Source organism: Carassius auratus, chromosome 13, assembly GCF_003368295.1.
Source record: "Carassius auratus strain Wakin chromosome 13, ASM336829v1, whole genome shotgun sequence".
NCBI classification, from domain to species: Eukaryota; Metazoa; Chordata; class Actinopteri; order Cypriniformes; family Cyprinidae; genus Carassius; species Carassius auratus.
The window spans coordinates 13,141,120-13,155,986 of NC_039255.1; the positions used below are offsets into that span (position 1 = coordinate 13,141,120).

The window sequence follows — 14,867 nt, forward strand, 5'->3', positions numbered from 1 at the left end:
TCATCATGCATATAACAAAAATATGTTTTGACTGATCTTTTTAACCTATTTCTTCGTACTTTCGTGGGATTTTCTGAGTAGATCAGAAATGTTGCAGAAATGTAATCTTAGAGCAATGTACGCATCTAATTTGATAAGCGTAAATCATTTAATTGAGTCCATTGGTCAGCAACATCAGTGCCACACCAGACTAATCTACTCATATAATACCATTCAGACCAGACTGTCCAACATCTACAGGTCAGGAAAACAAAAGCGATTGCCTTTCAGAGAAAGCAGTGCACGTGGTTTCTTAGACACACTCACCAACTAACGAGAAATTAAAACGCAAGCAGGGTGCATAACACCCTAAACAGTTACACAATAACAAAGAGCAGTTATGATGATAAGTTTTGGAGTGGCAAAACGGGATGTCTTTGTCCGGTTGCCGTGCTTCAAGCAGAAGCGCTGAGCGTGCACGGAGTCGCGCGTGGTGTTTGGTTTGGGTTACAGCGCAGCTGGATGCCTCAGTGCTGTCGCGCGCTCAGTCGCACCAGCAGATCTTGAGAGCTGGAGTTTAATTCTGCCGTCTTGCGATTTATTTTCTGCCTGTTTGTTACATTGTCTATGAGTCTAAATCCAAGAAACCATTCCATATCTGTTAGTGACAGTTTTGGACCAGGTTACGGGAATTTTGTTTGTTTGTTTTTGTTTTTATGTTATAGCCCACTCTGGATGTAGCATACACTGTGACCAACGATGTTTCAATGGACCTGAATGAGGAAGGATTATTCTTTTCATCGTCAAAACAATAAATTGCGTGTTTGAACGAACTTACCAACGGACAAAAAGCGCAATGATCATCGCCGTGATTTACCTCGTTTTACCGCTGCTGGGTGAGTTTGAAAGCGGTTACACATTCACTGATTGATTGGTAAATGATATAGGTAGAAATCGATTGGTGGACAGACACGCAGTACTGTATTTAAGATTAGATTTCCTCACAAAACCATCAAAAATAGTTCTAATTGTAGTCTTTTTGATTCTGTCTAATAGCTATTGATAGCTACGATGTTACAATTGTCTCATAACTAGGGCATATTTTAGCTTCTGAGGATCAGCTCTGTTTTAGTCTGCCTAAATCTTCTTGTGCTAATATTTTAATCTCTAAAGCACCTTGAGTTTATTACATCATTATAATATTGAACAGTATTAACTTATATAATAGTACACTATATATAAAAAAAGTACAAAAATAAAATAAGAAATTTGTATACGAATGAAATACTCATATATTAATAAGTGTATTGCTGTTGTCGTCATCAATGTCTTTGGTAACAGTCTTTAGTAGTCTAGTTGTTGAAGCATTTCAATTAAACGCAATCCTATAACCGTGATATGATTATTTCTGTCGTCGTCCTTTATAGATGTGCTGCTATCTGCCGAGGAGTCTTACTTGACTAGCTCAAACCGGCTGGACTGTGTGAAGGCGAACGAGCTGTGTTTGAAGGAGCCGGGATGCAGCACAAAGTACCGAACTATGAGGCAGTGCGTGGCGGGGAGGGAGAGCAACTTCAGTATGGTGACTGGAGTGGAGGCGAAGGATGAATGCCGGCTTGCACTGGACGCTTTAAAGCAGAGTCCTTTGTATAACTGCCGCTGTAAAAGAGGCATGAAGAAAGAAAAGAACTGCCTGCGCGTCTACTGGGGGATCTATCAGCATCTACAGGGTGCGCGGTCTTGCCTTCTCATATAGTGCACTGTAAATATTTGAAGCTGTGACAATATTTAGCTTCACACTGAATATATATATATATATATATATATACACACACACACACACACACACACACATATATATATATATATATATATATATATATATATATATATATATATATATATATATATATATACTTAGCAACCAATGATACTAGGCCAAGGAAGTTGCTTTCCTGGGTTCTGTTATCCGATAGGGTCACTGTAAAGTCTTTAAATGCCTCTCTGAACTGTGTCCATTAAAGTTTATGGAGTGTGAGGTGAGCTGATGCTTTATTTTAGTGTAGGCTGATCAACTGATCAGTACAGCTAATCAAACAGAAACTGGCTCTGGAAATGTAATCCAGTCCCATGAATCAATGACCCAAATACATAACGTAAAGGACAGTTTCCAGCCTTGTAGTTTAATGCACACATTAAATAAATAAATAACGCGATCAGTGATGCATTTTCATCAATTAAAATACTACATAATTGATGTAACATTTGATTATTTAGTCACATGTCATTTGTTCATATTACAGGGAATGATTTACTTGAGGATTCTCCATATGAACCTGTGAACAGCCGGCTTTCTGATATATTTCGACTGGCTCCCATCTATTCAGGTAGGATGTGCTTTTTTAATCCACTCAATTTGTTTTAATGAGTGGATCAAATTGCTTCATGGAAAAAAGACTGAATGGTAATGGTGTGAATGGTATTGTCCTACTTGTTTTCCTCCCACTTTATCCTCGATATCCCTTTGTGGATGCATGCTATCTTCCAGTATCTGATCCCTTGGATTTTGAATGTTCTGAATGTTCATGCTTAGTGCCCAGTGAACCATTACAACTGCTGTAAACTTCAGCTGATTGTAGGGTCAATTTAATAGCTCGGTCCAGGGTTGCAACCGGCGTGAGGTGTTGCTTATGTAACAGTTGCATTTGAATGTGTTTTATTTGGGGAGGGACTGCGATGACATTACTTTTTTAAATGTGCCTTGGGTTACGGAGGCAAAATGTTTGTGGTAGCAAGGGTTGTGTGAATCTCCCATCTATTGTGTGAATCTGGTCGAGATGCTGACTTGGATCATCCTCTAGGTGGCAATATTGTTCCCTACTTCAGCTTGAAAAGAGCCATATTTAAAGAGAGAGAGAGAGAGAGAGAGAGAGAGAGCAATTCGCTGTCAAAGGTGTGCACAACAGATGGTAACAGCAAAGGTTTAACAGCAGCAAATGAAGTCAGATTGAAAGTTTTTATTTTCTGAAACATCTAGTTTACTTAACATTAGATGAGGCTTAATTTAATTAACAACCTAAATTAAAATATTTTTATATGCTTTTTCAAGTGCATGAATTACCACTGAATTATATATATATATATATATATATATATATATATATATATATATATATATATATATATATATATATATATATATATATATATATGTATGTATCTATGTATGTATGAATAAATATGTACTAATACATGTTTTATCAATAAATAAATAATGTTTATGCATATAATAAATTAATATTTTGGTAACATTTACTTATAGATGATGTTTACAGTATGAAAGTAAGTAAGTTAACTCACTCCAAGCTTTAACAGATTCGTAGTAAAATAAAAAATAAACTTGAGGGGAAACTTAAACCTTCTAAATTCAATCTCTTTTGTAAGTCATGTCAATCAAAATTATGAAATCGAAGAACCACAAAGCCTGGATAGAGTTTAAGGAACCAAAAAAAGGTGGTAAACACCACACTAATTAATATAACACGTACCTTGCTACTTTCCCCTCACCCTCTCTCTCTTTGTGGCTGTGCGAGCAGAAAGTCATGGAGTGCTCTGAATCTGAGGGTGCTCCTTATCCCCCATTGTAAAGCTTTTTACATTGATTGACGGCTGAGTTCCATGGCTAAGAAAACAGGCCAAGCGGGGAATCAGTTCCCCACCTACATCCAGATTTAAGACACAGACACTAAGACAAGGCAGACTCTACAGTCTTAGTGTCTGGGAGGAATAGGTCACAGTTTGAATTGCACTTCTTAACAGCTAAAAAATTAAAAATTAACTTTTGTTTTAATTTAATTTGCATTTATTAATTTGTTTTGGACCAAATTAGTTACATTATTTACATGTGTTTGTTTTAATTTGGTGGTGATATGGAAACAATAAAGTTAAAATAGTTATAAGCTTTTATAATTTCAGGCCCTTCTTAAACTGTCTGCTCAGTAATTTAAGGGCACCTTTGAATATAAATTTTAATATACCTTTAATATCTTAAATGATGATTAAAACTGTGCATTTATACTGTAGTTTAGGAGGAGGAGGTATGGATTGTTAGATATGCCGTGTGCTGCATAATTCATTTATGTCACCTTAGATGATCAGATTTCCAGTTTTAAATCTGTCCCCTCAGAACTGGAACATGTCTGCATTTTTTACCAAAATTACTTTTTTGACCAGCCATTTGTACCACACTTTAAAGAAGTCAAATTATATATTGTGCATGACATCATTGAAAGCATATTTTTTAAATAAAAGCTAAAATAGCCAGACACAAAACATTTTTTTTGTATGTTATTGTCTCCCTTTATAAAACACCGCTGTGCTCTATTGTGGTGTTGAGAGTTGTTGTGTGTTGCCTGTGTGAAACATACCGAGTCCTCATGAAATCTACCTCTTCCTCTGTCTGTTTTCCTGGTGAGTATCCTGCTGGGTTTTACCTGTATTGATGTCTGTTCTCCACACGATTAAATGGCTTATTGAATGCTGCAGGGCTTTCTCTCTCTTGGGACTATTGCCCTTATTTGCCGGAAGTGTCCTCATATTCCTCAGTGCCAATAAAATAAATCCAAAGACAGGGTGATGCAGGGGTCAAAGGCTGCAGATGGATTGGGTTTGCATCTCCCTCTGCTCATAAATGCAGATGTCTTGCTTCAAAATGGCCTGAAATATCAGCAAATAGGTGAGGACAGGGAAATGTAAACTGTTTAGATGGAGAGTTGACTGAGATCCCGTTCACCTGGCCTGAATGAAGTTTCGGGTGTTTTTACATTTTTCTTTTTCCAAGTTTCGTTGGTTAGACTATTTAAAGGAATAATCCACCCAAAATGGAAAAATTCTATCATCGTTTACTCACTCTCATGTTGTTCCAAATCTGTATGCGGAACACAAAGAGCATATTTTGAAAAATGTTGGTAACCAAACAGTTCCATTTATTTCCATTGTATGGACAAAAAAAATTAAATGGAATTCAACGGGAAGCAAAATTATTTTACTAACAACATTCTTCAAAATATCTTCTTTTATGTTCTACAGAATTTTCATTTTTGGGTGAACTGTCCCTTTAAGAAGTCAAGCGGGGACACTTATGCTGGTCTTTTCAATGGCAAAAGCAGGTTTTAGGTGTGATTATTCAAAAGCTTGGAAAAGGGACACCATAATTGGGTGGGATATCTCACTATAATACAAAACTGCAAGGAAATGTTGTAAATAGAGGGAATTAGTAAGAGAGAAGTAATGTGGAAGGCATGTTTAAAGTAGTGAAGAAAGCACCATGTTTCACAGCTAGTTCATTCACACTTATTTGACACTCTCTTGTCCTCTGATCTGAGGTGACTTTGTATTACCTCCACATCATTAGGCTTTGTGCTCGAGGAGAACCTAGAGAAACTAAGCACCGAACACTCAGAGCAGCCTTTACTCTCCTATGCTGAAACACTTTCTTTTTGTTTCTCAGCAGTATCTGTTTCTACCATGTTCTGTTGCAGAATTTCTGAACTTGGCTTCAGTATTGGTAATTCAATCTTGTCGCGGGTTTGGAAAACAAAAGCCATTATTGTCATGGACATGCATGGTGTAAAATTGGGAGTTTGTTGATAAAGTCCTTAACAATATCAGCCAATTGCCATTTAGCATTTAGTGGCCCTGTGAAATATATGGGGCCAGGGGAGAATGTGACACAAAGTGTAATAGCCAGCCTGCTATTCTGCTTGAGTTGGCTGGAGTGAAATAGCTTAAATGAAAGGGTAGCCATGCATGAGAAAAGCAACATGACATCTTTAAAACATTTTCTTTTTGCTTTTACTTACTATGCTTTTCTTTTTCATCTAGTTCTAGATTACAGTTTAGAATTTTTTTTTTTCTCAGTCCAAATTCAGGAATTTAAAATATTCTTCTTTCAGCTCTGAATGCTGCACAAAAGTGCAACACATTTCAGAATACAACACACACACAAAATAAATAAAATAAACATTCAACATTTAGTATGTTTCTGGGCTACCCTTATGAAAAAGAAGTTTATTCAAGTGTGCTATTAGTATACTTCTTTTAAACAAAAAAAATAGGAAAGTATGCTTTTAGTTGACTTTGTATGTACTTTTCGGAAATGGGCTTTATTTACTCAGAAATATACTTAAAGGGGGGGTGAAATGCTCGTTTTCACTCAACATCCTGTTAATCTTGAGTACCTATAGAGTAATACTGCATCCTTAACTCCAAAAAGTCTTTAGTTTTATTATATTCATAAGAGAAAGATAGTCTGTACCGATTTTTCCCGGAAAAACACGACCGGCTGGAGGCGTGACTTCCGGGTGGAGCTAAAGAATCACGAGCGCGAGTATGCTTTTGCTTTGAGAGCGTTTGGAAGCTGTGACATTACCGTGAGGAAAAAAACATCCAAAACAAACCATGGCTAAACGGTCAGATTCAGCGTATATTTATGATCCAGAATCAGATCCAGAGGCTGAAATTTAACAAGAGCAGCAGCAGCAACGACGTCTCTATGTGGTGTGTACTGAAACTGTATATATTTGCTTAGCGGTTTTGGAAAATGACATAAAAAGTTCCAGTTTATGTCGTCTTTTTTTTTTTATTTTTTTTTTTAAGCTGTATATGTGGAAAGTGCAGTTTGATGACAACTTCGCATGTTGTTAACTTGATGTGTGTACACGCCGATAGCTAAGTTAATAACACAGAGATATTTGAAGCAGTTTTACTCACCGCATGCGGTTCCAACATACAATCGTGACCCTTTTTCGTTGGGACTGCATTATCCTTAAGAAATAAACGATGTGCAAATCCGGCATCAAACTGGGCCTTGTTTGTAAAACAAGCATCTTTCTTAATGCAGGGAACAAACAAAAACACTTGCACAACTCCGTCGATGCTCTGTAAAAATAAACCCCATCCACTGGTCCCTTAATGCTGTTTTTTTTTTTTTTTGGTAATCTGTGCAGGGTTGTCCTGCCGTGGCAACCAAAAGCACACTTCTTTTGTGACATTTCGCGACGCTCTCGCTCTGATCAGTGAATGTGTGTGCTCTCAGTGCTCTGCTATACGGGAGCCCACGCTCTTCCGACAGAAGTGCCTTAGGACCCATATAAGGAAATTCCGCTCCATCTAACGTCACACAGAGCCATACTCGAAAAAAAAAAAAAAAATCTGAAACTTGTGACAAACCAGAAGGAGTATTTTTGTTCCAAAACGTACAACTTAATTTTTGAAACTTTGTCCATGTTTAGCATGGGAATCTAACTCTTTAACAGTATAAAAAACTCAGTATGCATGAAATAGCATACTGACAGTAGAATAGCATACTGTATAGCATACTGACAGTAGAATATGAGACAGATAATCTGTGAAAAAATCAAGCTCCTCTGGCTCCTCCCAGTGGTCCTATTGCCATTTGCAGTTACGGACCGCTCCCGGTAAGAAAACAACCAATCAGAGCTGCGGTCCATAACTTTGTTTGTGTTCAAAATTTTGAAAAATTTATATAATAAGCGAGGACACCATGAATCCATTTTCCAAATCTTGTTTTTAGCTTGTCCTGAATCACCAGGGTGCACCTATAATAAGTGTTTATATTCGGACTATTTTAGATTGCTTCGGGGGTACCGCGGCGGAGTAACCCAGTTTGTGATTCTTCAAAGAAATAAACAGAGAGAAGTAGCTCCGGCTACAATGTTCTTCCACAAGACGCAAGCAGTTCTGTTTATTAACCGCTAGAGCGTCAAAAGTTCCCTACCGCAGCTTTAATGACATTTAGGTATGCTTGACTTATACTTACAAAAACTCTAAATATATTTGAGCTATACTCCTACAACCTGTGTTTTCATTATTATACGGTAGAGGGCACTAGTACTCATCTTCTGCACAGAATTAAAAAAAAAAACACCAGATACTAACACATGTAACACGATCATCTGACATGAAGCAGCATCAAAACTGTAACATTATGGAATAAAATGTAGACTGATGAAGAGGTTATAATTGCAGTCAAGCTTTGGAGTGTTGATCGACTCCAACTACAGTTTGATTATCATTCAGAATCCAATTTATAGTGTTCTTTCACCTTTTGTTTAAAATGTTATTTCTTTATTTTTTATGAAACTTACCCATATTAAAGTGTAAAAAAAAAAAAAAAGACTGCATGAAGTTAAAATTAAATGTTTTTGTTTACAAGCAGATACCCTGTTCTTGCTTTGGATGTTTTGTAAGTTCAGATATTCATATAACAAAATATATACAAATTCCAACCTAAATAGGGACATAGTAGTATACATAAAGTATGATGTAAAGTTCACTTAAAAAATGAGAAAGAAAACTTATGAGTATACTTAGAGTATAAAATTACTTGTGGACTCAACTAAAATAGTTGTGTACTCAAAGTTTGCTGCTGTTATACTTAAAGTAAACTTAAAAGTATACTTTTATATAGTAGAAAGTGGGCCAATTTAGTCCCAAGGAGTATTGAAACGGTACACTTACAAGTATACTACTATAACACTGATATTTGTATATTTGCTTCATAAGGTATACTTAATATATACTTGAACATCACTATTTTTTGGTAAGGGGTAATCATGGTTTTGTTTCTTTGCAATTTGGATGTTTCTTTTTAATGTTTTTTTTTATTTTATTTTATTTTTTTTGGTTAGCAAAAGGGTCTAGCATTCCCTTTCCCTGTGGTGTAACTTTAGGCAGTGTGAGTGGAATGACCTTCCAGACTTGCTGTGGAACACTTTTTAAAATCCCTATACTGACATGACGCTGTGAACCGTCAACACCTAGCTAGTGCCGGAGCAGCACTCGGTTAATCAGTTCCAGACAGAGAACACATTGTTTCACAGAGTACACTGGTCAACACAAGCTCCCCATGAAAGCAGAACATGGACATAATTTATGAATTATTATAGTACCATATCAGTAATTAAGTATCGTGTAGCATAATATTTTCCTTTTTTTTTTTTTTTTTTTTTTTTTAATTAGCCAGAATTTAATGTCGACAGTGACATGCCACTCAGGGTTCTGCTGTTTCCCCACACTGCCAACCCAGTATTGCTCTCCACTGCACAGGTGTTTGACGCCTCTCTTGACACAAAACACCGGAACTCATAATTTCAGCGGGAGTGGGAGCACAGCACTTGGCAAGCTCTCCTTAAACGATTCACCCTTGGAAGTCAGCCTCCATTCCCCGCTATAAAGCGCAGTACACCGCAGTGCTGTTCTGGGAAAGTCCATCACACAATACAAAGCCTTTCATGTTGGCAACTGTAGATTGACCATGCTTTAGCAGGAACTGTTAGAGCAGATCAAGCAGGCCAAGGAAGCATCATGCCATCATTTCCCAGCTCCCCTCTCTCTATTTTGTGGGTTTTGTTCTGCTAAACTCTTCTATCCTCCAGGAGCAAGCTGCTGCTCAGAGAGACTTCAGCAATGAAAGCTAATCAATAGCGAGCCATGTTAAAATAGAAACTTAAGGCTGTGAGTACAAGAAACCATTGATTTTTTTTGCTTCTCTCTTTTTCCTGTCACCTAAGGTCTTCCATTTAGATGGATCAGATGAATATCTGTCTGTTGCTAAAGCTCAGGTATACAGTTGCAGTACAGTATAGGACATTTTTAAACTCAAGTGAAATACAAAGTTGTTCCATTTTCTGATTAAATCTGAAATTGCATCAGCTATTTATTTTTATTTTTTTATTATTATTTAGATTTCGCTATAGGCACTAGTAGTGCCTACTTATTATTTTAGCTAATATTATAGATTTCTGTATATTACACATAAACAATTTAAACATTTAAAAAAAATGACAGCTGTCAGACAGTAAACAAAAGGTAATATTTTGACTGTTTGGGGTCACAAGATGATCCCCAGTCTGATGTCCGGCGTATGATCGGAACAACACAACTACTAGAAAGCCATTGATCTTGATTAACATCGTTCCCCTTCAAGAGATCAGCTCACACCTGTCAACACAATTAGAGCTTGTAATTGGCTACATGCCATTGATGAAGTGTAGAGCCATGCAGAGAACATTTAGGTCTTTGATGCTGGACTGAGGAGCTCTTGGGAAATGTTAACAGACTGTACAGCATGATGTCAACTAGACTTTATGTGGCAGAGAGCTCATCACATATCCCCATCACATCCAGACCACCATCTGTCTTGCTGCTATCTGGTGGTCAAACATTCTCCTTGCGGTGGGGGAGGTGGTGAGAGAAAAGTGGAAAGCTAAGAAAAGTGATTGATGCCCACTGACCTTGACTTCTAACCTGCAGGGCCAAACTGATGAAAAGAGAAATGAAATTCAAGAATACTTTCAATGTGCATTTCTGATACTGCATATATCTGTGTTTTAGCAACTGTAATAGCTGTTGTAGCATATTCAGCTGTGCTACCAAAGTCTCTGGCAGTGAAAAAGTTTTTGCAGATTTGCAGTTTTTAGTGTTATGGCAGCTCCTGTTCACTTTCATCATTTATTCATGCTGTTGTTTTGCTCTCCTCTTGAGGCACAGCATGGGTAAATCAAACACTACCACTGGTAACAGCATGAAAAAACAATTTCACTTAATTGTAAATGTGTTTCGTCTATTGTTATTTTATGTTAAATGGGTTTGTCCATATGTGTACATGTATGTCAGTGTTATTAATTTTTATTTTTATTCTATTGCGGTATTTATTTATCAACATTAGAACAAGTTTTTATTTTAACTTTAGTTTAACTTGTTATATATATATATATATATATATATATATATATATATATATATATATATATATATATATATATATATATATATATATATATATATATATATATATATATTCTTTTTTCTTTTTATTATTATAATTTTATTTCAGTTTACTAGTAATAAAACATTTTTTCAAGTTAGTTGCCAAAGCAACATTTGTGTTTCAGTTTTTTTTTAACAGATATTAATATTTTTTGTTTTAATATTTTTAGTTAACAGAACTAAGTGAAAGTGGAGTGATGTGGCCAATTATGTTGACCCATACTCAGAATTAGTGCTCTGCATTTAACCCATCCAAGTTTACCCACACCCAGAGCAGTGGGCAGCCATATTCATAAATAAGTAGTTGGGTTTGGTGCCTTGATTAAGGGTCTCACTTCAGTCGTAGTATCAAGGGTGGAAGAGCATGCTGGTTATTCACTCCCCACACTGATTCCTGCCAGACCTGAGACTCAAACCCACAACCCTCTGGCTACAAGTCAGACTCTCTAATCATTAGGCCACAGCTGCCCCACAAAATAACATTAGTGTGTATATGAGTTCAGTGGCGTTAATGTCAATACTGCCATACAAAAACAAACTGCAGTAACTACACCAACACTGAAAAAAAAAAAAAAATAATATATATATTTTTTTTAATCTGAGCATAGAGTTTTTAATAGTTTTTTTCATAGTTGACCTGTCAGTCATAGGTTATAGATCAGTTTCTAACAGACACAGTTTAATCATAGTTTAGTTATGACTACATGTTATGTTACTGTGCTTGTTATGTTATGTTACAGAGAGCTCTACATGTTTTGGTTGTTGTGTGTCTTGCTTTGTCATTTGAGTAACAGGTACCACAGTTACAAGTCAGGCTGCAGTAATAGCGTAATCAAACACAAGGTGTGCTGGCATGCCGCCACTTGCTGTCCAAAAATTATTTAGTCAGAGGTGACCAGATCTAAGGCCTGCTGTGGTTTCTATGATTGGATTGAGAAGTGGGGGAATGATTTATCATTGTTAATAGACACTGCTGACAGCTGGAATCAGTAGGGGCGATGTCTGTGCCAACTCCAGCCGTGGCCAGTCACCACAGATGCATGCAAAATTTACACAATTACCACAGCAACAAGTGCCAGTAAGGGAGCAGATAGATGGGGCAACCTACATAATTACTCTGTTTTTAAACAGGTGGAAGGGATGCACACAGGATACAGAAATAAATGGACTTTTAGGAAATCAGAATCCTATAAATCACTCTGTGAGGATTTATAAACAGCTGCTATACAACTATAACAAGACTAAAACTACTGACTAATCTCCATTTTAGACTTCTTTGTTTTGTAAATCTTCTTAATAATATTCATAATAAAATGTTGTATATATATATATATATATACATATATATATATATATATATATATATATATATATATATATATATATATATATATATATATATATATATTATATATATATATATATATTTTTTTTTTTTTTTTTTTTTTGTCCTTTACTGATTGCCAGGCATAACTCACTTTTGACAAAAGATTACACTCAATCAGTATAGTGGAATATACAATGGGGTCCAAAAGTCTGAGACAACATTGAAAATCAAGCATTTAAAATCTCAATCAAAACGGGAATTTAAATAAAGTTTTGTGGTTTTCATTCATTCATTAATTCATAAATAAATAAAATTGGGTCATTAATCAAAAGGTTTATGGTAAAAAAAAAAAAAAAAAAGAAAAAAAAACATATATATATATATATATATATATATATATATATATATATATATATATATATATATATATATATATATAGGTCACTAATCAAATAAGTAAATGTGTCATTGATCATGTGATCATTTATACAGTCAAATGTTTTTCCATTTAAACTCGAGATGCACTTCAATTTTTCCTCAAATCATACTGGAAGTCATTATCATCAGCTTCTCCATGTAATCCTACAATTTACATTTACATTAAATGTGACAACAACAACAAAAAAATGCAAATTAGAAGTATTTCATTAGTGGTCTCTGACCTTTGGACTCAGATGTCTGTGGTGTTATCCAGACAGTTGAGAAATGTTGGCATTGTCTGGAAATATCTGGAAAATGTTGTCTGTCGCTCAGAGTTTGAAGCCTTTCAATATAACGTGGAATCGGTTAGCACAATCTCACCTAGACCTCTGGTTCACAGAGGATTTGGCAAACACTTGGTAGGAGAGGAAAAGAGAGGCTGGCAGAGCATGAAAGAACAAACAATAGAAAGGATGAGAAAAGTTGCAAATAAATGAAAGTTGAAAGCCAGTGAAAAGAAACATTTAATACATGATTTTCATCTCAGCATGCCTCCAACTCCTCTAATCATGTCTTTACTTCAAGACCTATGATTGGACCAGACTAGCAGCATCGCACTTCCTCTCAGAGCATCTCTGTTTTATTCTGTTTGTCTAATCACACATGCTCTCCACACATATGCAGGGCCTACAATAAAATAAAATAAAATAAAATAAAATAAAATAAATAAAATAAATAAAATAAAATGCTCTCATTTCACTTTTTTGTGCTAGAAATGTAAAGTCAAGTTTAAAGTCCTCCCATGGTCACAGGAACATAATTAATTTACTATTTATTTAAGTCTCAATATTTCATAGACTACAGAGTAAATATATTCTAATTGTTGAATTGTAATTACTAGAAAATTAACTTTCTTTATTTATTGTTTATTTATGAAGAGTTCATTTGTAAAAAACGATAAACCCCACATTTATTAAAAAAAATAAAATAAAATATGAGCTGACTGCCTTGTGTTATTCTCCACATATAGCACTTTCTGCACTTGTTTTGTCACAAAAGCCGGTATTGTTCACTGACAAGGCTACGTGAGTTTACTTTTTACAGCAGGAACCAAAACCGTGGTTTGATTGATATTACTTGCAATGCACAATAAAAACATGATTTATGAAAATTAATAAAAACCAAATATCTGTTTTTGCAAATGAACTCTTCATATGTATTTATTTTTAATAGATATTTGTAATATTTACAGTAATAGTTTTTGGTAATATGGATTATTTTTTTTGCCTTTCTCATGGAACAGATTGCCATGGGTCTTTGAGTATCACAACTTAAACTACTGGACATTACTCTGTCACACACCTGGACTCATTTAGCTTGTTTTTGCCCGTGACCCAGTTTCTGTCTTCCGTGTTTAGTTTGATTAGTTCCCAGGTGTCTATTATCTTCCTCATGTGTTCCATGTCCCTGTTAATTTAATGATTCCATCCACCTGTGTTTCCCCAATTATCTGTTGTACATAAGCCTTGTCCCTTCAGTTCTGTTTGGTCGGGTCTTCTCACTTGTGACTCACTTGCTACTTACGTGTGTCTACCTCTGTGCTCCATGTTGGATATCCCCTGTGTTGGATATATTAAAAGCCTTATTCCGTTTATCCTCGACTCCGTATTCCTTCAGGCAGCGTAAAACCCGTGACAGAAGACCCGACCTCTAAAGAGAAAGTAGAAAACTGCGTCTTTCCCTCCGTTTTGCTTTCGTTTTTTCTCAGTCTTTTTGTTTTGTAGTGTTTCTATGGATCCCCTCTATCGTCCCGAATTCCTCATCCTTCTGCTGAAGCAGGAAGGACGTTCTCTCGAGGACCATACCAGACAGTTTATTCTATTAGCTAATGCCACCAGCTACCCGGACGACGCGCTCTGCACCTTCTACAACACCAGCCTGAACTCCAAGTGCAGAGCGTTGTCGCCCGAAGATGGTCCTCGGGAGGATTTCGCCGCATTTGTGGAGTGGACTCTGGCGAGAAATGGGTCACCTCTCACCGTCTGCCCCATAGAGGACCTCGCCAGCCCCACTCCCGACCCAGAGACCAGCCAGCCACCATCACGCCGCACGGAGCCAGAGCCCACCGCAGCCGCAGAGTCCGAGCCATCCACTGACAGGGAGCCGGATCTCGAGAGCGCGACTGACCAGGTGTGTGAGCCGGCAACACTGTGCATCGTGGGAGTCCTCGTGGAGATCGAGGGCGTGGAGGAAAGCCCTGCCCACACTCCTGCGACTGAGGGTGAGCTAT

General features: G+C 36.5%; 1 protein-coding gene across 1 annotated transcript in view; it reads left to right on the top strand.

Moving 5' to 3' along the window:
- The first annotated feature begins 582 nt into the window (after positions 1–582).
- LOC113112737 (GDNF family receptor alpha-1-like) overlaps positions 583–14,867 on the top strand; it is a 79,809-nt gene continuing 65,524 nt past the window's right edge. The window contains exons 1-3 of the mRNA XM_026278563.1: positions 583–875; positions 1,407–1,709; positions 2,283–2,366. Of these exons, the coding sequence (XP_026134348.1) occupies positions 836–875; positions 1,407–1,709; positions 2,283–2,366 (427 nt within the window). The 5' untranslated portion in view covers positions 583–835. The remainder of the gene's footprint in view (positions 876–1,406; positions 1,710–2,282; positions 2,367–14,867) is intronic.